This window comes from Rhinopithecus bieti, unplaced genomic scaffold (genome assembly GCF_001698545.2).
Source record: "Rhinopithecus bieti isolate Rb0 unplaced genomic scaffold, ASM169854v2 scaffold_4709, whole genome shotgun sequence".
NCBI classification, from domain to species: Eukaryota; Metazoa; Chordata; class Mammalia; order Primates; family Cercopithecidae; genus Rhinopithecus; species Rhinopithecus bieti.
In genome coordinates this window covers 3,884,780-3,912,158 of record NW_016805139.1, presented here as the reverse complement: position 1 = coordinate 3,912,158, position 27,379 = coordinate 3,884,780, and the positions used below count along the sequence as shown (strand labels likewise).

The following is a 27,379-nucleotide window of genomic DNA, read 5'->3' as shown; positions in this document are numbered from 1 at the left end:
TGCTTTTTTGTGTATTGGTCATGCTTTGTCTCTTTGCATGTCTTGTAATCTTTTGCTGAAAACTGGACATTTGAAATAATATAATGTGGCAACTCTGGAAATCAGATTCTCTAAGGTTAGTTGTTTTATTGTTGTCATTATTGTTTTAGTGACTTTCTTGAACTAACTTTGTAAAGTCTGTGTTCTTTGCTGAGTATGGGCAAAGAAGTCTGTGTTCAGTTAGCTTAGAGGTCAACTAAATATTGGACACAGATTTCCTTAAATGCCTGGAACCAGAGACTCTCAGTCTTTGCCGAGATGCTCTGTGTTCATTTGGGCATGCTTTCAACACTCAGCCAGGCAATTTACAACTGCCTTAGCTTTCACATCTTTATTGCACAGGGGCTCACAATACTAAGAGGGGAAAACTGAGGGCTTTGTAAGGCTTTTCTTGAACAAGTATATAGCCCTGGGCATGCATACAGTCCTACATATCCATATGGCCTTCCAGAAATATGTCAGAACTTTTCAAATGCCCCTATGGAATGAAGTTTTTTGCTTAGCTTGTTGTTTGCCACAACTGTTATTGCCTCAGGGAGCTGTGATGGTAACGAGTCACCACAAGCTGTTTTTGACAAATGCCCCCAGGGAAAACGCTGTTTGCTCTGGTGAATGAGGTCAAATAAAGACAAGCCTTGTGAATAGGGTTTTCTAGGGAATTGCTAGACAGATCAAATAATAACAATTATCTTAGAATGGAGCTCTGAATGAGTCCCAGCCCTGTTCTGCCCTTCTACTAACTGCTATGCTGTTGGTTTTCACCATGATTACAGGGCTGTTGGTTTTCAAATCTACCATGGAGGAAATGGAGAGAAGGGGATGGGAATAGGGCAAATTGATATATTGCAATACTGCTCTTACCAAGATTTAGCCTTTTTTTTTAAAACAAAACAAAACAAAACTCCCCAGATTGTTGCATGCTTTTAGCTAATTTCCATAGTTCTGAAAAAGTTGATTTTGACAAATTTTGCCAGTGTTCTCATTGTTTTTATGGATGAGAGAATATTCAGAAGTCCTTACTCTGTCATTCCCAATGACATTACTCTTTTTGCAACCCCAAATCCCATTACCACCCATTGAGTTAGGTAAGTATAGAAGAAAAAGAAAATAGTGTAATGTAGGGTTTGATGATTGAAAACAGAAAACTGCTACTTAACTACTTTTTTCCCCCCCTGGCCCTGTACTTTCCAGCCCTGGCATCTCAAAACTATCCAAGTGAGAAACAAATGTGTTAGTAGAATTAATTTAGGAATCATTTCCACTAGATTTAAATCAAATATAGAAAGCAGAAAAGAAGGCTGTATAAAGGAATGTTTCCTTTGCTTATTTACTATTCCAAATTGCCACTGTTTTCTGCAAGTGTTCCTTTATAATTTTCATGGCTCTAAGACCGAATGCTCATATGTCATGAAGTGCTCTTTCACAGCCATGATAGATTTGCTTCCAAATCTACCCTTTCCTAATGAGTAAACAGAACCATAACTTCCCGCATTTACTTCCAATTATAAATTAGAATTATTTTCTTCTGGTGTGGAAGAAGAATGGAAAAGCATGCCTTGGTTGTTAAACAGGTCTGTTCATCTGCTGCAGAATACTGACTGAAACTTTATAATTGCTTCAAGGTGAAACTTTTAAAAAAGTCTAATTTTAAAAATTCCTCAAAAGGTATTTAGCAGCCATTATTTTCCATGGAAAAAAGTGAAACACTCTGCATTTCTAAGAAGTGTTCTTTATTTAATCTATAAACAATTCATTTAAATCTCTACTCTGAAAACAAAAAAATATCATAGAAAACTGAATCTTCTAAGGAAAGAATCAGGATGCTGAGCAAGGATGGAAAATCTGATCCTAATAACCAAACATAATATAAGGAGGTTTAACTAACTGAATACTGAAAATATCCATGAATTATTTTTTAGTGGGCACAACTAACACTGAAGTTTAGAACCAAAAAGACTGATGGGACATAAACCCATCAGAGTTTATTTGTATATGCTGGGCACAGCAGAGTCAACATGCTTGACATGGCCTGGGTAAGAGGCCATGGTTACTGAATTGGTCAAACTAAGCCACTCTAGTCCAACCCAGAAAATATAGCAGAGCATGGTGAAGAAGGTACTTATTCCCCAATCCTAGTGAATACTGGTGAAATAATTTTTTAAATAGTAACTCTTCAGGGATTCACTAATGAAGCTATTACATCACCTCCTAGTTTCACATGGAAGCTATGTTGGTTTCTGACTGGAAATCTTCAGAGTTTCCTAAAGACCTATTTTAAAGAAATAGTGTGGCAGGGAAGGATGGGAGTTGAGTGAAGGCTTGTAACTTGGAGGCCCTGAATTCAAATCCTTGCTCTGCCATCTACTATTAAAGTGACTCAGGAAGGTACTTTCACTGTTCTGTGCCTTGGTTTACACAAATGTAAAATGCAGACATTTATCATATTATATGGTTATTGTAAATCTTAAATGGATATATGTAAATAAACAGAACAGTACCTGGAAACATAGTAAGCATTCTTTGTTAAGCACAATCATTGAAAAAGAGCATTCTTATTCACCAATCTAAAGGATGCTTTCATTTTTCATCTTCCTTTTGATATTATTCACTCATTCAGAAACTCTTTATGGGCCCATTGCTGGTTTTCAGTATTGGTAACACAATACTGAATGTGGTCTCTGCCCTCTGGCAACTCCTAGTTTAATTAGAAGAACAGATATGGGCACAGCTGTGCCACAGATGCTATAAAAGATGTAAGTACAGAGCTTTGGGAGCACAGGAGTTGGAGAAGCAAATGCTATCTGACTAGAATGAGTAAGGGCTTTGGAGACACTGAAATCTGAGAGGGACTTTGAAGCATCCATGTAGAGGAAGGGAGAGTTGTGAGGCCAAGTCTTAGGCTGGAGCAGCAATGATGGGTGACAAGGCTATAAAGCTGCTTGTGCCCAGGACTCTGTACCCTACCCTGTGGCGGGCAACCTTGGCTCCAGATTCTAATCAAAAGTCACTTTTAGGAAAATTTCTCTGGCAGCAGTACAGTAACTGCCTGAGATAGAGAGACCAGCCAAGTGTCTGCTGCACTAGGTGGTCCAGGTAAAAGCAGACAGCTGGGCCCCACCTGGGGTGTTCAGCACAGCTACAGAGAGTGCTGGAGAAGGTCACCAGTGCAGGCCTGGACACTAGGACAAAGGAGCTTATATCAGAACCTGGAAGGCATTTTACTCCTTCACCCAAGACACAAAAGAGAAGGAGCAGGATTGGGGTGGTCCAACTCTCACTCCATGGCCAGGCAGTTTTCCCCCGACCCTCTGCCTCTCCTGCAGAGCTATGGGTTCTTCCTGGACATTTCCCGTAGGCTCTCTTACCATCAAGTCCTGGTCTTAAGTACCTAGAGTAACCTGTACTCTCTCCTCTGTACAGGTTTTTCTCCTTCTCACTCCTTCAAAGGGGCTTCTAACAGCACTGATGGTTTCTGCATGCAAAATCCTGCAGCCCAATCTTACCTTACACTGGCTTTGAACCTTGGTGTAGCCTGAAGATATGTTCAGGCCAAGACTGACATGAATGTGGTGGCGGCGGGGGTGGAGCTGCGTAAGGCACCTGCCTGTTAAGACTGTCCACATTTCCCCACTTCTCCTCAGGGTCAATCTCTTTGGATGCCTTTCTATATTTAAAACCAACTGTGGGTAAAACATACTGTCCTAAGGTACAAAGGCATAGATACCTGAGATTCAATTACAGCTTGTGTTTCCATAAGCCAGCCATGACCTTTGTAATCCTGTGTTCCTCCCTGCAAAAGCTGATGGGGAAGCACAAGGAAAGACTGGCCAGGGACCAGGCTTCTGAGCAAGGATCAAACCATCCATGCTTCTCCAGCCCTGCTGTCAGTTTACTTCTGGTTACCTACTTGTCAATAGATCTAACTCCACACCCCTTTTTAATTATCATTATTATGTAATTTATTATTTATTAGTTTCTAGTGTCGTGCTTTGAGCCTATACAAGCACTTTTTTAAGGTTTTATGGCCTGATAAAGTTTCAATTTTTATAAATGTTTCATGAACACCTGAAATAAAGGTATATTCTATGTATATTGAGTACAGTGTTTTATATATAATTAGGTCAAGTTTTTTATAAATTCCATTTTCTACAGCCTTTTGTCTGCTTAAATCTGTCAGATTTAGATAAGTGTGTTAAACATGTCTACTATGATTATGGTTTTGTCAAATTTTCTATTTTTATTTATGTCTGCCTTTAGTTTTTGGACTCATTGATAACTTGTACACAATGGCTGATGATGAATGCTGTACTTTTGTGGTGTACATAGTTTCCATCAATACAAAATGTTCCTCTCCTTCTCATTCAATATTTTTGGCCTTGACTTCTGCTTTGTTCAACACAAATGTGAACACTCCTGCTCTTTTGTTGTTTGTCCTTCCTTAGGATACTATAGTTTATCTCTTTATTGTCCAACTCTATCACATTTTTAGATGTCTTTTATATGAGATACAGCTTTGCTGCTGTGTTTTATTTAGAGCAATTTAATTTTTTCCACACTTAGTGTGGTTATCATGTTTGGTTTTATCTTAGGTTCATTATGTACATTTTTTTTGCTTTTTTCCTTTCTTCTTTTTGAATTCATTTTGGTTTCTCTTCTTCCTCTAATTGTTGAAAAGGTTTTGTTTTATATGTATTCTACCGTGGTTACCTTTAAAATTCCTTATTTAAAATAATTTTAACTGTTTAAGGAGCTTTTAAGGAACTGATATTTCTCTTATCATCATGAATTGAAGCCTCTGTCTGTCCCCTCCCCCCCACCTTTTGAATGAGACTACATCTGCAGTGGGCACCTATTCCCCCATTTCCTATCCTCTCCCTCATCAGCGGGCATTGAAATATACCAGCGTTTTTATTTGAAAACTTCATTTTCACGTTGCTTCTCCTATTTCCAGATTCCAATGAACAGCTTTAAACTTCACAATCACGTTAGTTACTATCCACTTTTAATCGTAAAAATTGCCACTTTTGTTGCTTACTACTTTATCTGGTACAGCAACCTCCCTATTTTTTAGTTTCTTATTCTAATTCACATTGGCTAAAGTGCTTTCCTTAACTGATGTTGTTTTGTTATTGATTTTTTGAGAAAAATATTTGAAATGTCTCTTTTGCCCTCACACAGACATAATGATTTCACGGGGTACAAAATTCTAGGATCCTTTCTTTTCTTCAGAACTCTAAACACCTATCTCCATTACTCTGTATCATTCAGGGTTATAGAAAGAACCCTGATGTTAGTCTGATTTTTCTCTCCTTCATAGAGAAGCAGTTTCCCTCCCACCCTGACCCCCTCTGAATACCCTTGGGATTGTTTTATTATTAAATTATTATTAAATCACAGTTGTTCTAAACTTGGGATTCATTCATTCATTCGTTCGTTCAACAAAAATATACATACCAGGCAAAGTGCTAGGAACTGGGGAAAAGGTGGTAAGCAAAATCAGTCATGATTTGCATCTTAGAGTCAGTATAGCCCCAGTACAGTCTTGTCAGGGAGGTGGAATGTTGGTTAATGGTGCAGGTGCACACACGGTAGTGAGTGCTATGAAGGAAGGGTGCGGGTGCTATGCGAGGAAATCTTACCCTTCAGGGTGGACCAAGGATGATTAAGCTGGAATCTGAAGGATGGAGTGGGAGAGGCAGGTGGGCTGAGGAAAGAGCCTTCCAGGCAGAGACAAGTACACGTGATGGCAGGATTGTGAGGTGGGACAGCAAGCCACTGAAGCTGAGCGCACAGACAACACAAGGAAAATGACTTCAGCAAGGCTCGGGGGTGGGGATACCCAACCATGCAGGACTTGGGAGGCCATGGAGAAATGAAATACAAGGGGAGCTGCAGAAATGTTGTAAGCCAGAGCCTAACAGGTCAGGGAGCATAATATGGGGATAACAAAAGAAGCTGTGGAGCTCGTTAGGAGGTCACTGCTGGTCCAGGTAAGAGATGATGGGGCGTGGGGGTGGAGGCGGCAATGTGGCAGAGGAGGTAGAGAGAGAGACTGGAGTGGTAAACCCGACCGACTGTGAAGCTTTCACGGGGCAGCCGCATACCTCTACATTCTAATTACTAAGAGTAGTGGTGGCAGTGACAGTTGGCTTAACAGCAGCTACATTTTAGGAAACATTCACAGTGAACCAGGCCTTGTTCTAGGTGCTCTGTCTGTATTAACCTGCTTAATCCTCACAGTGACCCCACTAGGTAGATACTATTACTACCATAATTTACAAATGAAGAAACAGAGGCACAGAAAGGCTAAGTAACTTGCCTAAAAGCTCACTCTGAGGAAGTAGCAGAGCTCAAATTCAAACCTGGCAATGGAACCATTCTCAAAACTCAAGTATTATAGGAACTTGTATCCTGTTTCTTTCTGATTTGTAGAGACAGGGTCTCACTCTGTCACCCAGGCTGGAGTGCAGTGGCACGACTGTAGCCTCACACCCCCTGGGCTCAAGTGATCCTTCTAGCTCAGCCTCCCAAGTAGCTAGGACTACAGAGTGCACCACCACACCTGGCTTTTTTTTTTTTTAAACACAGTTTTGCTCTGTCACCCAGGCTGGAGTGCAGTGGGATGATCTCAGCTCACTGTAACCTCTGCCTCCCGGATTCAAGCAATCCTCCTGCCTCAGCCTCCCGAGTAACTGGTATCACAGGCATGCGCCACCACGCCCAGCCAATTTTTATATTTTTAGTAGAGATGGGGTTTCACCATGTTGGCCAGGCTGGTCTCAAACTCCTGGCCTCAAACGATTCTCCTGCCTTGGCCTTCCAAAGTGCTGGGATTACAGACGTAAGCCACCACAACCAGCCCTGTTTCTTTCTTGATATTTCATATATATTTGTTTTATTTTCTAATTTTGGAACTCTTACTGAACATGCTGGATTTATAAGTCTCCTTCCACCAACATTTCTATTTCTTTGTACTTTTGCTCCTATTTTGGAAGAATCCCTGGAGGAGGGCGTTGGGATCCACTTCTCCGCATTGCAACCCTAACAGTATCACTGCCACTTAGAGCCTCAGTGCTATCACCCTCTCACATGCGGTTCTTCCAGCAGTCATGCCTTTTATTTACAGGAATCCTTGCCTGTTCTCCAATGACTCTTTCCTCAGCTGCTGGCTCTTGTTTTATGATACCACATCTTTTAAAATCTGAGAATGAACTCTAGAATATTTAAAACTCTCTCTTGACTCCCATACTGTTTCAGTGAGAACTCCTGTGTCTTGGTTTACTTTTTTAAATTATCTACTCATATTTGCAAACAGAAGTCAAGGCTGAACAGCATTGATGGCTTGTGTTGTTCTTTGTCAGCAATTTTGAGAGGCTTTATTTTAGGCACACCTGTGGCCACTTTGAGCCGTTTCCATAGAAAAGCCAGGGAGTTACTCAGGGAAAATCAATACTTTAGAGGCGGCTTCACCAGCAGGCTGCAATAGAGCTTTTCCCTCCATGTTAATGGGAGCAAACTACCCAGAAGTTAGGCAGAACCGGGAGCCTACCACACAACCCCCACCTGATGTGGGGGCATTCCCTGCCAAACGAGGAAGCTATGTAGGGGCTTGATGGCATGTGTCTGAGGCACAGCCCCCTTTAGCCCACTGGATCTCTGCACTCTGAGAATAGGGGTTTCCAGGGGCTCCCATGAGGACATCATCCTCTTACTTCTCATATGATCCCCCCCGCTCCTCTGTCTGTCCATCCAAACTTAGCCTCACATTTCTCCCAGAAGCCTCATTATACATGTCCTTTTCTGTTTTCCAGCACGGTTTTAGATATTTCCCTACTTTCTAATCTTGATCTTTTTAATGGATGGAGGAATGTAGAAATGGTAAAACTTATTACAGTTAATTATAAAAGACCATACTCTGCCCCATCCCTCAACCATTATGGATAAATGAAAGTTTGTTATTCTTTCTCTAACAACAGACTAAAGCTTAAGAACTCAAACTATAAAACTCTTAGAAGACAACGAGGAGAGCTTCATGAGACTGGATTCGGCAGTGACTTCCTAGATATGACACCAGAGGCACAGACGACAAAAGGTCAGGTAGATAGGCTGGGTGTGGTGGCTCACACCTGTAATCCTAGCACTTTGGGAGGCTGAGGCGGGCAGATCACGAGGTCAGGAGATCGAGACCATCCTGGCTAACATGGTGAAACCCTGTCTCTACTAAAAATACAAAAAATTAGCCGGGCGTGGTGGTGGGCGCCTGTAGTCCCAGCTACCCGGGCGGCTGAGACAGGAGAAAGGCATGAATCTGGGCGGCAGAGCTTGCAGTGAGCCGAGATCGCGCCATTGCACACTGCCTTGGTGACACAGCGAGACTCCATCTCAAAAAAAAAAAAAATCAAATAGATAAACTAGACTTCTTCCAAAACTAAAGCATTTGTGCATTAAAGGACAGTATCAACAGAGTGGAAGAGGTAACCCACAGAATGGGAAAAATATTTGTAAATAGCATATCTGATAAAGGATTAATACACAAAATATAAAGAATTTCTACAGCTCAGCAACAATAAACCGCACAACCCAATTCAAAAATGGGTGAAGTCCAATATGACTGATACAAAAAGAGGAGAGAGCGGAGGAATGCATGCCGCAGAAGAAAGGCCATGTGTGAGCACGGACAAGCCTCAGGGGAACCCTCATGCTGATACCTTGACCTTGGACCTCCAGCCTCCAGAACTGTGAGAAAATCCATTTATGTTGTCAAAGCCAAATAAATACATAAACATTTTATAGAAATGTATAAAGGACTTAAATAGACATTTCTTTAAGAAGGAAGTACGAATGGCCAAGAAGCACATGAAAAGATGTTCAACATTGCTAATCATTAGGGAAGTGCAAATCAAAACCGGAATGAGATACCACTTCATCCCCATTAGGGTAACTATTACTAAAAAAGCTAATACAACAAAACAGTAGCAAGTAAGTGTTGGTGAGGATATGGAGAATCTGGAACCCTCCTGCATTGCTGCGGAGAGTGTAAAATGATGCAGCTGCTGGAGAAAACAGTATGGTGATTCTTCAAAAAATGTAAACAAAAAATTACCTGTGATCCAATAGTTCTACTTCTGGACATCCAGAAGAATCTAAAGCAGGGACTCGACACTCGAACAGATATCTGTGCACCAATGTTTATAGCAATATTATTCACAGTGGCCAAAAGTGGAGATAACCCAAACGTCCATGGTTGTAAAAATGGAGAAACGAATTGTGGTCTATACCTAACAATGGAATATTAGTAGCCTTAAAAAGGAATGAAATTCTGATACATAATATGAATGAACCTTAAAGATATTATGCTCAATAAGCAAAAAAAGGCAAATATGATTCCATTTATATGAGGTACCCAGAATAGTCTAATTCAGAGACAGAAAGTAGAATTGTGATAACCAGGGGCTGAGGGGAGGGGCGAGTCAGGCGTTATTGTTCAGTGAGCATAGAATTTTGGTTCAATGATGAAAAAGGTGTGGAGTTGGACAGTGGTTATGGTTGCACAATAATGTGAATGAATTCAATACCACTGAACTGTCCACTTCAAAATGGTTAAAATGGTAAATTTTATGTATATTTCACCACAAATAAAAAACAGATTAAACTTGGATTCCCAATGAATATAGGCAATCTTTTTATTTATATTGTTGCTGGTGTCAGTATTATGATTAAAAGATTCCTATGCTTAAATTCTCTTCTTGCTTGAGCAATGGAAGAAGTATTTTCTATGGAAGTGACTCTATTGAGCATTCACAAACTCTGTCATGAGGTTATCCAACCTGAGGTGGATGCAGGGGGTGGCCTGGGAAAGGGCTGTGACCACTGAGGGACGATAACGAGACACAGGAAGGAAATAGGAGTCGCTTCTGATCACTTTCGCCGGCTGCTCTTACTCCTGGGTGCACTTTAGAATCACCACAAGACTCAAAAAAAAAAAAAAAAAAAAAAAAAAAGACCCGCAACCACACAAATACCAGGCCTCACCCTCAGAGAATATATGTTCTCTTTGCTCCCAGGTAGAGCCTAGGTGTGGGTGTTTTTTCAAAGCCCCTTGCCATTCTGATGCGAAGCCATGGGGAGACCCGCTAAATTAGACCCTCCCCAGAGAGCTCTGAAGTACAACTCGCCATCCCCTTTTACACCTCCACCATTAAATAATGGCAATGTTGTCTCAGAAGCGAGAAGGTTTAAGTCTTAATTTTGATAATCCTTACACTAGAAAACATGTTAAAATTCATAAACTCAGCAAACATTTGTTCAAGCTATTACCATCAGGGACCGCGCCCTGCCTGGAGATGCAGGGAGACAGGAGCGCCCTCCTAGTGTACTCCCGGGCTAGCAAGGCGGCCAGGGGCGGGGAGGACACTGAATGAGCGCCACCTTGTGGAAAAAGTCATAAATGCATAAACCCAGGATTCTAGGGAAAAAGGTGGAAAGGGGCATCCACGTGATGGGAAATCAGGAAAAACTTCCCAGAAAAAGCGATTCCTGCCTCATCTGTGAGTCTGGAAGAGTGACTGGAAATTAGCTAGGCAAACGTGAGAAGAAAAGTGACATTCTACATCCTAGACTGGGGGGCAGTGTGTGCCACACTTGGTTTAATCAGGCCCATCAGCTTAGGGCAATGCCGACTGACCACGGCGGTTGGCCTGAGGGATTTACAATTGAGGTGAACTGATGCGCAGAGTGTTTGGGGTCAGGGTGATTATAGCTGCTTAGGGAGCCCAGGAAGAATGCCTGCAAACCTTAACTTCTGAAGCCAGTGCAGAAAAATGTGTGGTAGTCACAGCAAACAACCTGCATGCCAAAGAGAGAAGTGGTCTGCACCCCGGCCCCCATGTTAGCGGTGCAGGGCAACAACCCTTAATCCTAATTATTTACATGAGTAAAATAAATAATACCTTTCTGATAGATTCTAGATGAAAACTATTACCTACAGATGCTCTCCTAGCGACTGTTAGGAAAGTCGAGGTGGTGAAAAAGGACATTTGCCCCCTTGTGACTTGATTAGAAAGCATGAGAATCATTCTTTTAAATCTTTCCCCATGTGCCATGAGGAATCTGCATATTGAATACCTGTCTCGTGGTCTACACAGACTCACTCACCTACAGGGGCAAGCGGCACTCACATGGCACCAAATGCCTCGCAAATCTCAGTGTTACAAATGGCATTTTCTTCTGAAAGCTCAAGTGCTGTTTGTCTAGTTTTTCAGCTGGGAAATTTTAACAATGAACACATATCTGCTCCTAAACGACTCTTTAATGATTTTTTTTGGCTTTGATTTTCTCCTGTTGATCACTCTCTTTTGGGGGTATTTAGTCTAAAGTAAGGGCTAGCGTTTATCTCAGCATGCCATCCTGCAGGCTGAGCCAATTCATTGAATGATAATGAGCACAGGTCCACCAGACAGAAGAGAAATGAAGTTCATCATGAGTCCACAGTGGAATTTATATGTTCTTAAGTACTGCCGTTAAGAATGACCTCACATAGCTACACGCAGGTGCAGATGCAAATATTCACAGAACAGGAGGAACTTCTGTATGTATTCATCTTACTTCAACCTCAACACAACCCAGAAAGCTACTGATATGATCCCTAATCTACAGGTATTAGGAAGAAAGAGATATTCCCCTAGATCTTCAGGCTGCACAGCCTGTATGTGTCAGAGCAGGACCCGAGGGTGACTGATTCTCCCACCCTGCAGCTACCTGCATGGACCTCACCACTGTGCTAATCAAACAAAACACTGACCTAATACATCCAAATAAATGTATGAGCCAGCTGAACCCAAAGGTAGTCTTGTTTCTTGGTTAAGAGTGACATTCACCAAGTGTCTACAATGTTCTACTCCTGGCTGCTTTGCATGTGATGTCTGATTTTGTGAAAAATTTCATTTTCCTTGTTCTGCAGATGAAGAAACCAAGAAACTGTTCTGCAGGCTCAGAGACCAAGAACTCAGTGACTTGGCGGTAGGTGGGTGAGTTGGAGGCCATTTCTGTAGACACACTGAACTGACTCTGAATCCCAGACAACTCACTTAGCATGCATAGGCCTTGGGCTCCTTATATGTAAGTGGGGATAATAAAACTAGTATATCCTTCGCACAGCTGAATGAGGATGAATGAAGAAAGAACACAGAATGCCTCTGAATGCCTGATGCCTGGTAAATGCCCAGGAAACAATATATAATTATTGAGTCCGCTGGACATCCCGATATAAAGGAAAACTTCAGGTTTTCAAAATTTTTAGTCCTGGAATGAATGTTTTATTCCACTGAAATCATGAGGGGATCTCCAATATGCAAATGCAGTGCTGCTAGAATTGAGGTGGGCAGAGGCCTGGAAACCCCTCCCCCCACTTCCCCTTCAGCCCTGAAAGGCCTCTGCAGAGCCCTCCCTCTCCACGTCCATCCCACCTGACCCCATTGCCAGCGGCTCCAGAGCAAGCACCCTGAGTGTCAGCGTACAGATGCACAGGTGCTCCTTGCCCCACACACCCACCTCTACCCAGCACAGCCCTGGCCACAGTACATGCAGACAGGACCAGACAAGGTACTGTGGGCATCAAATCCCTGCAAGTCTCTAGACCACACCATGTTCTAGAAACAGATTAAAAACTGAGCAGCAGGCTGCCTATTGCCCCAACACTCTGCCACCTGTCCCTGTGGTTCTGTAAGTTCTTGGGATAGAATTACCACCCCCTGGCAGCCGCAGGCCTCTCCTGGTGACAATCACACTGTACCAACCCAAGGAAAAAGTCCCAAGCTGGTCCCCAGATCCTGCACTAAAAGGCAACACATGACACATAAGCCACTCTACTGAGAACATGCAGTAACTTTATAGTTCTCATAGAAAACATTCACGCGTGAAAAACAGCGCCCCTTAAATCACGAATGACTCCAAAGTGGCAAGAAGGTAATTCTCTCCATTTTCTTGCAGTATTTATATTCATGAAGCAAAGTAAAACGTCATTAATTTTGACTGCTCATTTGGCTTTAATGATCATCTGATCCGGGCTGGGCTGAAGTTGATCACAGCATTATCTGTTGAGAAAAGGTCTGCCAAGTAAATTAACCCAGGCAAAATTCCTTGTTGACAAACACTGAGATGAAGGAGACCCGGAATAACTGTCATTCCCATATCTCTGCACAGAGTCCGCAGAAAGCAGGCTCCAGCAACCTGCCCAGAGTGATCCCTCGGCCCCCTCCAGTTTCACAGTTGTCATTTATAATAATTTTTAGAGGTTTGCCTGGTAAACCTGCAGTGGGGACACCTGCTCTGGGATAGTGCAGTCACTCAGCCCCACTCGCAGGCCGGGGCTGTGGGAAACCTGGGACTGGGATTGGGCAAGGAGTAGAGGGCAGGATAGTCCGGCTTCTGCCTACAGGAAGGATGCATTCTGGGAGTGGGGGTGGCAGAGCCTCAATAATTACAGTGAGAGATGTACAACCACTGTGGCAAGGTGCAGAGGTATTGGAGGCTGAGAGAACAGCACATTATAATGCAGGAGGAGCTATCTTAATTGAAGCGTCAGCAAAACCTTCCCCGAGAAGGCGGCCTTTAAGCTGAGATTTGAAGGATGAGTAGAGCTGAACGAGGAAGGAGCATTTCCAGGCTGCGGCATCAGTGAAGGCCCCAAAGGGAAGGGTAGGATGTGTTGGAGGAAGTGATCTCTGCCCGCAAAGACTGAGTAGAGGGGAACAAGGATAGTAAGGTGGGCAGGGGTGGGTTGGGCAGGACATGGCAGGTGACAGTGACAAAGAATTGTTTATTCCAAGAGCACAAGCAGCCCCTGAAGAGCTGTGAGCAAGGGACTGCCAAGAATCCGGTTCGCATTCCTGAAAGATTCCTCCTGCTTCGTGGTGAAGTGGATGGAATGGACACGGGAGAGGGCAGGTGTGGATGCGGGAGGCCCAGGCAGGCATGGTCACTGACTTCCTCACTTCCAGCCTCTACACCCTCCACCGGGACAACACACCCACAGTGAATCCTGAGCTTGAAAACTTTAGTCAGGTTATGTGATTTTTTTTTTCTCTAATATGCAGACTCCTAGTTTTACACAACTGCTGTTCTGGTTAACAGAATGTTTTAACTACCCAACATCACTGTATTTTCTGCACATAAATTACAACTCAAAGGATAATACAAATTACACCAATTAAAACTAACCAAACTTAAATTTAATACATCATTTATCACCATACAACAGAAAAGGTGTTAAAAGATCTAAGTGTCTGCTGATTTATGAGTATAATCTGAAAAGGCTGTTAAAATTTTATAAGTCCCTAATAGCTATGGTATTTAAGACCTCCTCTCACCTCCCAGCCCCCTATGGGCTCATTACCCAGATGGCTCCCTGAGCCTCCAGGCCCAGCCCTCCTCCCCCATTCATCCCGCACCTGCCAACATGTCATTCTCAAACTGTATTACTAATCACATCAGTTCCCTACTTGAAAACTTGCAGAGTCTCCAATGTCCACAGAAATGAAGAGAAACTTCTCTTCTTAGCAATCAGTCCTCACCATCTGACCCCAGCTTGCCCTTCCCAAGAGCTACACACACCCTGGGATAACTTGTTCCAAAAACACACCCTGCCTATGATCCCTCCCTGCCCCGGCCTGGGCCTAGCACCGAAGCTGTCTCTCACATGCTGCCCTTTCCCAAGACCTTTCCCGAAACTCCCCCAGTGGCTGTGGTTTTCTCTTTAAATGTAACCTCCAAACCTTCCACTTGTACTTATTGTTGATCCCACAATATATCTGCCTGCTCTTGTAGCCATTCTCTCTCTGCTAGATATAAAACTCCCTGAGGTGAGGGGCTGCCACGTTCAGTGTGTGTGGAATTCAGTCAAATGCCACATCTCCCTCTATTAACATTTGGCAGATGGCCAATTCCAGCAACTGGCCCCTCCACCTTCCCAGCCCTTGGCTTCCTTACTTATCTCACCTTTTTTCTGGGAGTCAGAGGTGACTCTCTCTAGGTCAACCTGTTCATCTAAGGTCCTGATCTTCCCTTGTTTCCTCTCCTTTGGGACTTTCAACACTTATCACTTCTTAAAACTTCCATTTTTCCCTGTCCATCATTAAAGAAAGAAGAAAGAGCTGTTCTACCCCTTGAAACTGCCACCATCTCTCTTTCCTACTCATTTGCTGCTGCATTTCTTGAAAGAGTTGTCTCCCAGCCCTCCTGCCTCCTAGTCATGCTCCCCACCCCACTCTCCACCCACTCGCTGCAAAGGTCAGGGCCTTTTAAGCCTCCACTGAATAGAAACTACCACCAGCTGGAAAGCTGGTGATAGGCCATAGGCGAGGAGGAGTTGGCTGCTGACAGAAGACAAGTATAACCAGGTGCACCGCCTTACACAACCTCCGTCTTTAGAATCAGAACTTGTCAAAATCACACAACCCTTGAGTTGGAGGGGACCTCAGTGGTCATTGCACCCTTCCTCTTCCTAACCCACACCTCCTGGCCACTCATCTTCACAACATCCTCTCAAATCCCTGTCCTGCCAAGACAGAACCTTCCCCAACCTTTCCCAGATCAAATCTCTCCCCTTCTGCTCCATTAGAAATCTAACATTTTTTTTTTTTAAACAGTCTCCCTCTGTCACCCAAGCTGGAGTGCAGAGATATAATCTTAACCTCTACCTCCTGGTTGTGGCTCATTGCAACCTCCACCTCCACCTCCTGGGTTCAAGTGATTCTCATTCCTCAGCCTCCTGAGTAGCTGGGATTATAGGCACCTGCCACCATGCCCAGCTAATTTTTGTATTTTTAGTAGAGACGGGGTTTCGCCATGTTGGCCAGACTGGTCTTGAACTCCTGACCTCAGGTGATTCACCTGCCTCAGCCTCCCAAAGTGCTGGGATTACAGGCGTGAGCCACCACGCCAGGCCAGAAATCTAACTTTGCTCAGACCATTCTGCTTCCAGCTTTCTCCCATACTCAACAGGGGTCCCCCTCTTCCCACATCCAACAACGGAATTCATCATTCATCTACCCCTTCTCTCCAGCAACCTCGCCAACTGTCCACCCTAACACCCTCTTGCTGGGCCTTGTCTCTTTTTCTGGCTCCTCTCCTGCAGTCACTTTAAATGCCTGCCCCCAGGATGCAATCCGAGGCGGCCACAGAGTCTCCCTGTGAGAGCGCATCCATACCCAGGGCTTTGACACACCCTGGCCACAGGACTCCAGGCCAGAAAACTAAGCCTTCCTAGACTTCGCCTGTATGAGGAAAAGGCACAGAAGACCTGTATGCTCCCAGCCTGCTCCTTCCACCTGGCCTTGCTGGTCTGTCACTTCATTTGGTTGGTCCTGATTTGTATTCTTTATAACACTGATTACAATGATAATTTTTGTAACTATAGCACCCTTCTGAGTTCTGTGAGTCATTCTAGCAAATTAGCAAACCTGAGGGAATCATGGGAAACATCCAATGCAGTCAGTTGGTCAGAAGTGCAGGTGGCCTGGGGCTCTCCAGCACATAGGGGGCATGTGAAGTAAGGGCAGTCTTGTTGGAGACTGTGCCCTCTAACCTGTGGGGTCTGCACCAACTCCAGGTGGTGTCAGAATCTAATTGCAGTACACCTAGCTGCGTTTTTAGCAGAATAAAGTACCTACTGTGTGCCAGCAACTCAACTGGGAACTCCATATACGGTCCTTAATGAAGCACCGTGTCCCACCTGCCACATCCTAGAGTTAATCATAAGGAACATGCCAATGTTGAAAATTCCTAATAAGTATCTGTTTTAAGTTCTGAACTTGAACAAATCTACCCCTCCTGGTGAGGGTGAAGATTGCTTTAAGCTCAGTTCTTTCAGGCAGTGGTTCTTACTGACACTTCCTGGAAGTGGCTGAAGTGAGTCTGTCACTTGAAATTAACTTCAAAACAGAGCAAAAAACTTTGTGTGGACTTCCTCACTTGCAGCCAGTCCTCAGATTCCTGAGGTGGAGGAACTGAATTCTGAGGCACAGAGCAGTAGAAACCGCCCAGGGTCTCACTGGCTTGGCAGAGCTATGTGGCCACTGGTCAGCTTTGAGGCCAACTGCACACCACCAGTGGGGCTGCCTCCAGCATTTTCTTTCCATCTTGTGGGCAGGCATATTCATTTTTTTAAGTAGTAATCATTATTTTAAAAAAATCCTCCAATGGAACAGAAATAATCTTAATTCTGCCATTATGGTTGTAAACATAAGATTACTTCAAGAACAATGTTTCATGTCACCTGAGAGCAAAATTTCAGTATCAGGCAAGTTCAACATGGCAATAAAATGACAGTGTAAGAACTACTAGAATGTCACGAAACATCACAGTTTCAATGTTTGATACTCAAGTGAATTTCCAGTGATGGGCTATGTGATGACCTCACAGAAATACAAACAGGACAGGCTCTGAGGGGCTTCTACAGAATGTGCTCAAATGCACAAATGTTCCATTTGGGCTCTTAATCCGCTTTGCAAATGCAAGACACACCCAGGCTCCAATATGGTACTCTCACTTGACTATCACAGAGCATTTTCAAAGTAGAGCTCCTGAGACTGTCCTGGCCACAGCAGGGATGTGGGTCCCCCACCTCTTTCTCCCCTTCTAGAGATTGTGTGTGTGTGTCTCTGTGTGTGTACATATAACTTGGAAGCACCAATTGAACATGAAGGCCTAAAAGGTCTTTTCCTTCTTCCCAGAGAATAAATTAATTGTATGTGGAATCTAAACAAAACCACAAAATTTCAAGTTAGAATTGGAACAAACTGTCTCAAAATCAGAATCATTATCCTATCAACCAAATCACTTAAAGACTTCCAAAAATATCAATAATTTACTGAAAAATAAGATGCAAAGCAAGTTCATGTGCGAAGTGAAAAAAATTTAGTGTGACAAGAGTTGTCTCCTTAGAGACAGACACTTTATTCCTATTTTAAAACAACACTAATGAATATAGAGCAAGGAAATGATTCATATTTTATTTTGATGAGTACGTTTTTAATATGCTTTGAAAATATATTGAAATGCTTAGAAAAATCCAAACATTGGTCTTGTCATGGAAACAAGAATTCCCACAGAATTTGGCAGTCCTAGCTAGGCCAGCCCTAATGCACAAACACATGCATCTTTAATTTTAGAAATATCTATGTGACCCAAATTCTGGGGGAACCAATGCAAATATTCAACAAGTCTATTGGATACCTGATCATCTAAAGTTCCTACATTAAAATCCAGGAAGAGCAACCCAAGTTGCCATCACCTTGCATGATCCATGCAAGGAAATGGGCAGACATCCCACATGTTAAGGAGACATGTCTGGGAAGTCTGTGTTGAAACAAGGCTCTGGGAGAATCAGGAGCAAAAGTCTGTCTGCAGCTGCTTGAGCAGTCACAATTCTCACTTAGAAGCCCAAGCTTGGGTTCTGACTTGAGAGTCCCATGGTGGGAGGCCAGGAAAGGAGGGCTGCACTGGAGGGCCCTGGTGGTCATCTGCGGCAACTGCCTCACTTTACACAAGAAAACTATGTCCCAGAGAAGCAGAAGGACATTCCCTAATGTCTACATTTTCTGCTCAAAGGTACACTTCTGGTCAGCAAGAAGCCTGATTTTCAAGATACTCTATGCCCCATGTTTTCAGGGCCATGGATTCTGAGCGGGTCAAGTGCAGGCCTCTTTCGAGAGTCCTCGGAACCATCCTAGATGGCTCTGCTGCCTTTCCTTCTGCCTCCAGGTGGAGGAGACCTAGATTGAGATGCCAGCTCAGTTCTGGAGCTGCAAGAACTGAAGACCAAAGCAAACAGCTGGAGTAAAAGAGGGAAGGAGAGGTCAGGGCCCTGAGAGATGGCCTGGCGAAGAGCTGGTGCTCTGGAGATGTGTGTTAAATGTTGAGTAAAAATCTCCTGTTTGTCTTCTCCCACAATGCTCTGTGACAAGACCACACAGCCGTCCATGAGCGCTTTGCCCCTCAGATGACTCCTGGTATTCTTTGTCCTCTGGCTCCCTCAGATTTATAGTATTGTCAGAATAAAAGTGATGAATCCAGTTCAGAAGACAGCCTCCATTCCATCAGAATTCTGAACGTGGAGATCTTGACTATGGCTGGGAAATACTCACAAAAGATGGGGCAAGCACAGGCTGGCAGCCCGACCGAGCTGTGCTTCGGAACTCAAGATTGATGAGATCAATTTTGAAGGCTTTCTGCCTTCATTTTTAGAGTATAGATGTCACTGATATTTTTTCTTTCTTTTTTTTTTTTTTTTTTGCCTCTGAGCCTCATGTTTCAAACTCCATCCTTCCACAGTAATCACAGGCATCATTTTCTATAACCCATAGAAAATAAGTTGTTTTATGATAAAGTAGCATTTTAGAACGTATGGTCTACTGCAGGGCTAATTCAATTCAGTTGGTTGTTCAGGGAATAAAAACTTTAAGACAGTTATACTCAATAAATTCTTGAAATACCAGAAATCCAAGTTTATATTTTAGTATTAAATATATCAATAAAGCACAAACTTACCAATAAGCATTAAAATGACTTGTCAATTTTTATATCATTATTAAATTTATCAATAAACATGATATATTTTACTATATAGATCTTCTAGAGAAGGGAGCCAAAAGGTTCCAGCTGACAGAGCCCTGGAAAGCAGGAGCCAGGGTCTAGCTCTCACCACTGAATCCCCAGTGGCCAACCCAGTAGCTGCCACATAGATGCTTGTGGGATAAAGGCACAGACAGGTGACAAAATGGAAAAGAATGGGCATTTTCTAATCACCATCTAAATCAATTTCCACTTGATCTAACCAAAGAGCCTATTTTGAAGGTTTAAATATTTCATCTCCTGAATATGATATGATGTAGGGTTTTATCCAAATTTGTCTTTTAAAGCTTCCTTCATTCAGTGCATCATTATAAACAAGAGCATAAGAACAGTCCGGCAGGAACAAATGTCATCACCCACACTGCTCACCTGCCATGTCGATGGCAAAAGGCCTGTCTGCTCTCCAGCCGGTGTACCAGCCAACAACTTTGCCATTTTCCACCAGTGGACGTTCGTAGCGCCGCCCACCAACCAGGCCCACAGGCCAGACGGAGACCTTACGAGTGGTTCGCATCTATAAAAAGGGAAAAGACGTGTGTTTTAAGTTTCCTCAGGAAAAAGAGGGAGGAAATGAATGTGATCTACGTAGAAGAAGAGGGGCTGGTAGTGGTGTAATGTTGCGGAAAGTCAGGGACCCCCAACGGAGGGACCGGCTGAAGCCGCGGCAGAAGAACATAAATTGTGAAGATTTCATGGACATTTATTAGTTCCCCAAATTAATACTTTTATAATTTCTTACACCTGTCTTTACTGCAATCTCTGAACATAAATTGTGAAGATTTCATGGACACTTATCACTTCCCAATCAATACCCTTGTGATTTCCTATGCCTGTCTTTACTTTAATCTCTTAATCCCGTCATCTTTGTAAACTGAAGAGGATGTATGTCGCCTCAGGACCCTGTGATGACCCTGTGATGATTGTGTTAACTGCACAAATTGTTTGTAGAGCATGTGTGTTTGAACAACATAAAATCTGGGCACCTTGAAATAAAGAACAGGATAACCAGCAATGTTCAGGGAACAAGGGAGATAAGACTTTAAACTCGACTGCCGGTGAGCCAGATGGAACAGAGCCACTATTTCTCTTCTTTCAAAAGCAAATAGGAGAAATATCGCTGAATTCTTTTCTCAGCAAGGAACATCCCTGAGAAAGAGAATGCGCCCTGAGGGTAGGTCTGTGAACAGCCCCCTTGGAGGCAGCCATCTTTTACAGTTGAAGCCCAAAGGATGAAATCACCCCCGGTCTCCTGTAGCGCTCCCAGGCTTATTAGGATAAGGAAATTCCTGCCTAATAAATTTCGGTCAGACAGGTTGTCTGCTCTCAAACCCTGTCTCCTGACAAGATGTTATCAATGACAATACATGCCCGAAACTTCATTAGCAATTTTAATTTCACCTCATCCGGTGGTCCTGTGATCTCGCCCTGCCTCCACTTGCTTTGTGATATTTTATTACCTTGTGAAGTATGTGATCTCTGTGACCCGCACCCTATTCATGCACTCCCTCCCCTTTTGAAAATTGCTAATAAAAACTTGCTGGTTTTATGGCTCAGAGAGTGTCATGGAACCTGCTGACATGTGATGTCTCCCCCGGACACTCAGCTTTAAAATTTCTCTCTTTTGTACTCTTTCCCTTGATTTCTCAAACCAGTGGAGATGCTCAGGGAAATAGAAAGGAACCCATGTTAACTATCAGGGGCGGGTTCCCCCGATAGTGTAAAATTTCAAAAGTTAAAGGTTTTCAAACAGAATCCTTCTGCTGCTAGAGTATCGCCCCCCTCTGTTAGGCTGGCTGCTGTGCCATGATCTCTACTCGGACATAAATTGGGCTGGTGGCTCAAGGTTTAGGAGAAATAAAATGGGTGTCAATATCTGGACATCACTGATTTGAAGCTAAGTTGCAACTATCAGATATTTTCCTATTTGTTTCAAAGTTGAATCTTTAAACAATACTTCTCTCTTCCGAGGTGAGAAAGTTTAATTCCCCTTTAGGAAACTTCATTACTCAGGAAGAACAAAGATGCCACTCAGAGGAGCCACAGGCACGTCCTTTCTCTGACTTTTCTACGGCTACACATACACAGAAATCTTGGCTGGGGACATTAATAAGGGGATTCAGATACAGAACTGAACCTGGCTTCTTCCAGAGTGGTAAAAGAAACAAGCAGACTAAAAGTTGCCTGCCTTTCAAGGGCAATTGGGCCAAAATAGAGACTGCTGGAATCGCTTGTCCTTGTTAAACATAGTGGAATCCTGGTTAAACGTGAAGCTCAACTGAAAGTTACTAGCTGGATTTCTTTAAGGGGAAAGAGATGCCCACAAGAAAGCTTGCTGATATTAGGCAGCACTGTAGGAGAAAATCGCTACCACCACCTTTTTCCAGGGCTCGTGTGGAACAGCTCAAAAGGCATCTTAGCATAAACTAGAAAAAGGTGCCCCTTTCTTGGGCAGACACACCCACTGCTGGAACCCATAGCTTGGCAAAGTACCAGCTGGACTTAAACTCCACGTACCCTCACTGCTGGGTGTGCCTTGGATGAGGTATAACCTGCACAACTGCATGAGGTGGTCTTGTTGTTGAGGTAATTATAATTTCAGCAGCAGTGCTTTACCTTTTTTATTTGCTATAGACCTGAACTGGGTCATGATCAGTTAACCAGGGGTTAAATAATGATCATCAACCAAGGAACTTTTATGAAAGGAAAAAAATGATATACTTGGGAAAGATTTTCAAATACAATAGAAATAAAAGTCATACTACTAAAGAGTAAAAATAATTAGAAGCTCCCATTAACCAAGCTTCCTGGTTTTACTTATTATTATCCTACCTTGTTCCAAAAAAGGTATCTTTTTTTTTTTTTTTTTCTAAGAGCCAGAGTCTCTGTCGCCCAGGCTGGAGTGCGGTGGTGCGATCTCGGCCCACTACAACCTCTGCCTCCCGGGTTCAAGCAATTCTCCTGCCTCAGCCTCCTGAGTAGCTGGGATTGCAGGCGCCCACCATCACTCATGGCTAATTCCAAAGAGGGGATTTAAGGGTATGAAGCATTCCAGGTAATGCGGGTCTCGCTGCATTGGTCTCCCTCAAATCTAAAGTTACTATTTTTTATAATCGTTATCATTTATTCAATAAATGAACTGCGACTGTCTTGTGGTAACCCATACTAACTTTTACAGTGATTATTTTTTTTAACAAGCTGAGGTACAAGTGACAGAAACGTGTTAACACGCCTGAGACTGTTACCTTTAGAAAGGTCTGCTTGCAAGCCTCACTCTTGGCTGGTCTCCGGGAATGCAGCTTTTGAAACATTTCCTACACTTGTAAGGTTATTTTATCTGTCTGGGCCACTGAACGACTGCTTTCCTTTCAGGAATATGAAATTTTGGTGGGCAAGCAGTGCCTATGTGACAACCCCCCAACAAAACCCTGAGCTCTTAAGTGGGTTTCCCTGGGTGTAATCATTGTACGCCTGTGAGTACATTTTCACTACTGGAGAGGTGGTGTGCTCTGTGTGATCTCAGAGGGAGGCAGGGAACACAGAAAACCCACACATGGATTCCTCCGGACCCTGCCTGATGCCGTTTTCCTTTACTGATCCAGCTGTGTATCCTTCTATGTCACTGTAATAAGTCTTAGCCCCAAGAACGACTATATGCTGAGTGCTAAGGGTCCTAGTAAACCACCAAACAGGGTGGTCCGGGGATCCCTGAAATACTAATATAGAATAAAATGCGTTTTTTAAAGTCTAAAATTAGACACATTTTGACATATGTATATAGCCATGAAGCCATCACTACAATAAATAGAATTTACATACTCAGCACCCCCAGAAATTTCCTTGTGCCCTTTTTAAATCCATTTCTCCAGTCCCTTTTTATATCACCCATCGCCAGGAAACCCCGATCTCCTTTCTGTAACTATACATTAGTTTGCATCCTCTAGAATCTTGTATGAATGTAATAGCACGTGAGGTGTATGTGAATGTGTGTGTGTGTAAATATAGCTTCTTTCATTTGGCATAGTTATAAAGACATTCATCTACTTGTAATGTACATTAACAGTTCACTCCTTTATTTTGCTGGATAGTATTCTATTGTGTAGCTCATACCACAGTTTGCACATTCACCTGCTGAGGGACATTTGAGTTGTTTCAAGCTTTTGGCTATTACAGATGAAGCTGCTACAAACTAAATACATGTTTACAAGTCTATGTGATTTTCTTTCTCTTTTTTGAAGATAAATACCTAGGAGTGGAATGGCTGGATCATGCACTAGGTATACATTTAACTTTTTCAGAAACTGCCAGATTATTTTCCAAAGTGCTTCTGCCATTTTACATTCTCATCAGCAGTGTAAGAGACATCTAGTTCCTCCACATCGTCACCAACACTTGCTATGGTCAATCTTCAATTTCAGTAATTCTAATAGGTACTATAGTGGTATCCCATTATGGTTTTAATTTGCATTATTTTAATGACTAATGTGCTTACTGCCACCTGTATCTCTTCTTTGGCAAATTTCAGTTCAAATCTTTTACCCATTCAAAAAAAAAAAAAAGGTTTTCTTACTACTGACTTTTGAGAGTTATTTATATATTCTGCATACAAATCTTTTATGTGATTTATAAATATTTTCTCCCACTCGTGGCTCATCTTTTTGAAAAACAGAAGTTTTAGTCTTGATGAAGTCCAATTCATCTATTTGTTATTTTATGGATATGCTTTTGATGTTTTACTTAAAATATTTTTGTGGCTGTGCACGGTGGCTCATGCCTGTAATTCCAGCACACTTTGGGAGGTAGAGGAGGGCAGATCAGTGGGGTCAGGAGTTCGAGATCAGCCTGGCCAACATGGTGAAACCCTGTCTCTACTAAAAATACAAAAATCAGTTGGGCATGGTGGTGAGCACCTGTAATCACAGCTGCTCAGGAGGGTGAGGCATGAGAATTACTTGTGAGTGTGTATACATATATATATAAAATAATATATATATAAAATATATTTTTGCCTAATTCAAGGTTACAAGGGTTTTCTCCTCCTTTCTAAAAGTATTATAGTTTTAGGTCATATATTTAGACTATGATCAATTTTCAGTTAATTTTTATATATGGTATGAGGGACTGATTGAAGTTCTTTTCTTTTCTTGTGTATGGATAACTAATTGTTCCAACTATATCTAATTGTCCTGGAACAATTGAGCTGCCATTACAACTTTTTCAAAAGTCAGCTATGCATATGCGTATGGGTTTATTTCTGGATGCTCTAATCTGGTCCATTGGTCTCTTCGGTGATCTTAATACCAATGCCACAATATCTTGATTTACCATAGCCTTATAATAAGTCTTATAATCAGGCAGTATTAGTCTTCCAACTTTATCCTTCATTTTCAAAGCTGTTTTGACTGTTATAGATCCTTTTCATTTCCACATGAATTTCAGAATCAGTGAAATCAGCAAATTCTGATACAGATTGCATTGAATCTATATATTAATTTGGTGACATCTTAACAATATTGAGTTTTCTAACCCATAAACATGATCTCTCTACATTTATTTAGGTCTTTAATTTCTCTCAGCAATATTTTGATGATTTAATTATTGAATCAATATTAACATTTAATGCTTTTATATCCTAGGTCTTCCCCATAGGTGGGACAAAACCCCAGATAATTTACTAAAATTTTCATAAAATAGAGTCCCCCCACCTCCCCAACTCACTCCAGCTTCAGGCTCCTCTTCCCTGACATCCTCAGAAAATAAAAATATTTCACATATTTGGCCTTAGATGTTAAACATGGCAAACACAGAGAAACCAAGTTAAACCTAATATGTACTTTAAAAAATTAACAGAATGGCTTTATATATAAGGCAATAAAAGTAGTACTGTGGTTTTCGGGTAAGATAATCTTCTTAAAATGACTATGATTTTTTTTCAGCTCCTAAACTGCTTTTGTCCAGAACACTAAGTATTCAAATCTGTGAAAAACTGGTAGACAGACCCCATCTCACATCTCTGTGCTCCCTTAAGAATGTATAAGGTTGTGCCCTGTATACAGCTGGTATTAAACAACTCTTGGCAAGTGTTTAAGTACTAACTAGTCATTTATGTGTGGGCCCATTAGCCAGGTGTGGTGGGTGGTGTGCGCCTGTAGTTCCAGCTACTTGGGAGGCTGAGGTGGGAGGATCACTTGAGCCCGGAAGTAGAGGTTGCAGTGAGATGTGATTGCAAAACTGCACTCTGGCCTGGGTAATGGAGCAAGACCCTGACTCAAATAATAATAATAATAGTAAAAAGGAATAAAAAACAAATAGAAATAAAAAATAAATGTGGGCCCACATGTAACAAGAAATTAGTATGTGTCTGTGCTGTGCAAGGGACATACTCACAATCAAAGAGGGAGACAGGCAATAAATGAACAGAAGGCAAAAGACATTTTTAAAAAAGGAAAAGAGAAATTGCCATTAAAGGGAATTAAAAAGAATAATAAACTATAACTGTGGGGCCACTAGAACAATTAAATATGGCCACAGAAATTCAGCATGTTTTACGTTACACTTTTCATTTAAGCTGGGCCATGAAAGGCATGTAGGATTTTGTCCACAGAATACAGAATGGCTTAGGGTTCTAGGTAACCAGATGAATCAAAGAACCAAAAGTTTGCATTTCTGTGCCAATTTCATGCTAGAAAATGTAGGTTTTGCTTAGCACACTCCAAATTACTGAGAGCTGCTCAGAGCTAACATTTGTTCATGCTTTATTTTTCTAGAGGGCTGGGTGTTAAAGGTGAGGCAATGATTACTTAAATGCAGGTGATGTGGCAGAATGATGTTTCCAGGTATGCTAAATTTTAAAAAGTTTGTTATAATTAGTTTAAAAATTCAGAAAGATCCAAATGCCATCACTGTCTATGCCCTGCTGAAATTCCATGCAGAATGCTTCATCACAGAATTAGGCCCTCTATCCTCGACCACTATACTATATAGAGTGTGCCAGACATTTCAAAGGAAAATGGCACAGCTATTTACAGAACTTCTTCATTTCACCCCTGGGATCTATCCTTTGTTCTGTGTCGTTTTCACTCAATCTATGCTCTTTAAGGATTCCTTAACAGCCCTGTTATTTTCTGAGGGGTGGAAATGTAACAGTAACAGTGACTATTAAAAGTATCTTCATATAACTAAAATATTCTCAGTATTTAAAAGCTTTGCTACTTTCTCAACATGAAATAGCAGTTACATAACAAGCACAACCTCAGGTGTCTGGTGAGAACTCCAATCTAAAACAGAGCAATAAAGCAATGGATATTATGATAAAGAGGCAGCAATTCATGTATTTATAAGAGTTACAATATTACTAACAGGTCTGGCCCCCAAAAGTACTCTCTTCCCATTTATTCAATGCCAAAGTCATATTCTGTGGTTTATTCCTCCTGTGATAACCTCCAACTAAAGGGACAGGGCTTGCATAGCAATGCTCATCAACCAAACTCACAGCCAGAGTAATTTCCATAAACCCAATGGCTACAAAGGACACACAAGATATATTTGGTACATGTGCACACTCTTCCACGCTGAATGACATTTAAACTATTCCAGGGTGGTGGTGCTTGTTCATCACGTTGCCGTCTTCTCTAGGAAAGGAGGGAGGCAGGTGACTCTCATGCACTACAGTTTGGTGACCCTTCCCAACAACCAGCATTTTTTTTTTTTTTTT

The 27,379-nt window shown here is 42.2% G+C and overlaps 1 protein-coding gene across 2 annotated transcripts in view; it reads right to left on the bottom strand.

The window, feature by feature from the left end:
• The window catches only part of B3GAT2 (beta-1,3-glucuronyltransferase 2), a 72,976-nt gene that overhangs the window by 10,771 nt on the left and 34,826 nt on the right, over positions 1-27,379 (bottom strand). For both annotated transcript variants that reach the window (XM_017871402.1, XM_017871403.1), the window contains exon 2: positions 20,038-20,182. In XM_017871402.1, the coding sequence (XP_017726891.1) occupies positions 20,038-20,182 (145 nt within the window). The remainder of the gene's footprint in view (positions 1-20,037; positions 20,183-27,379) is intronic.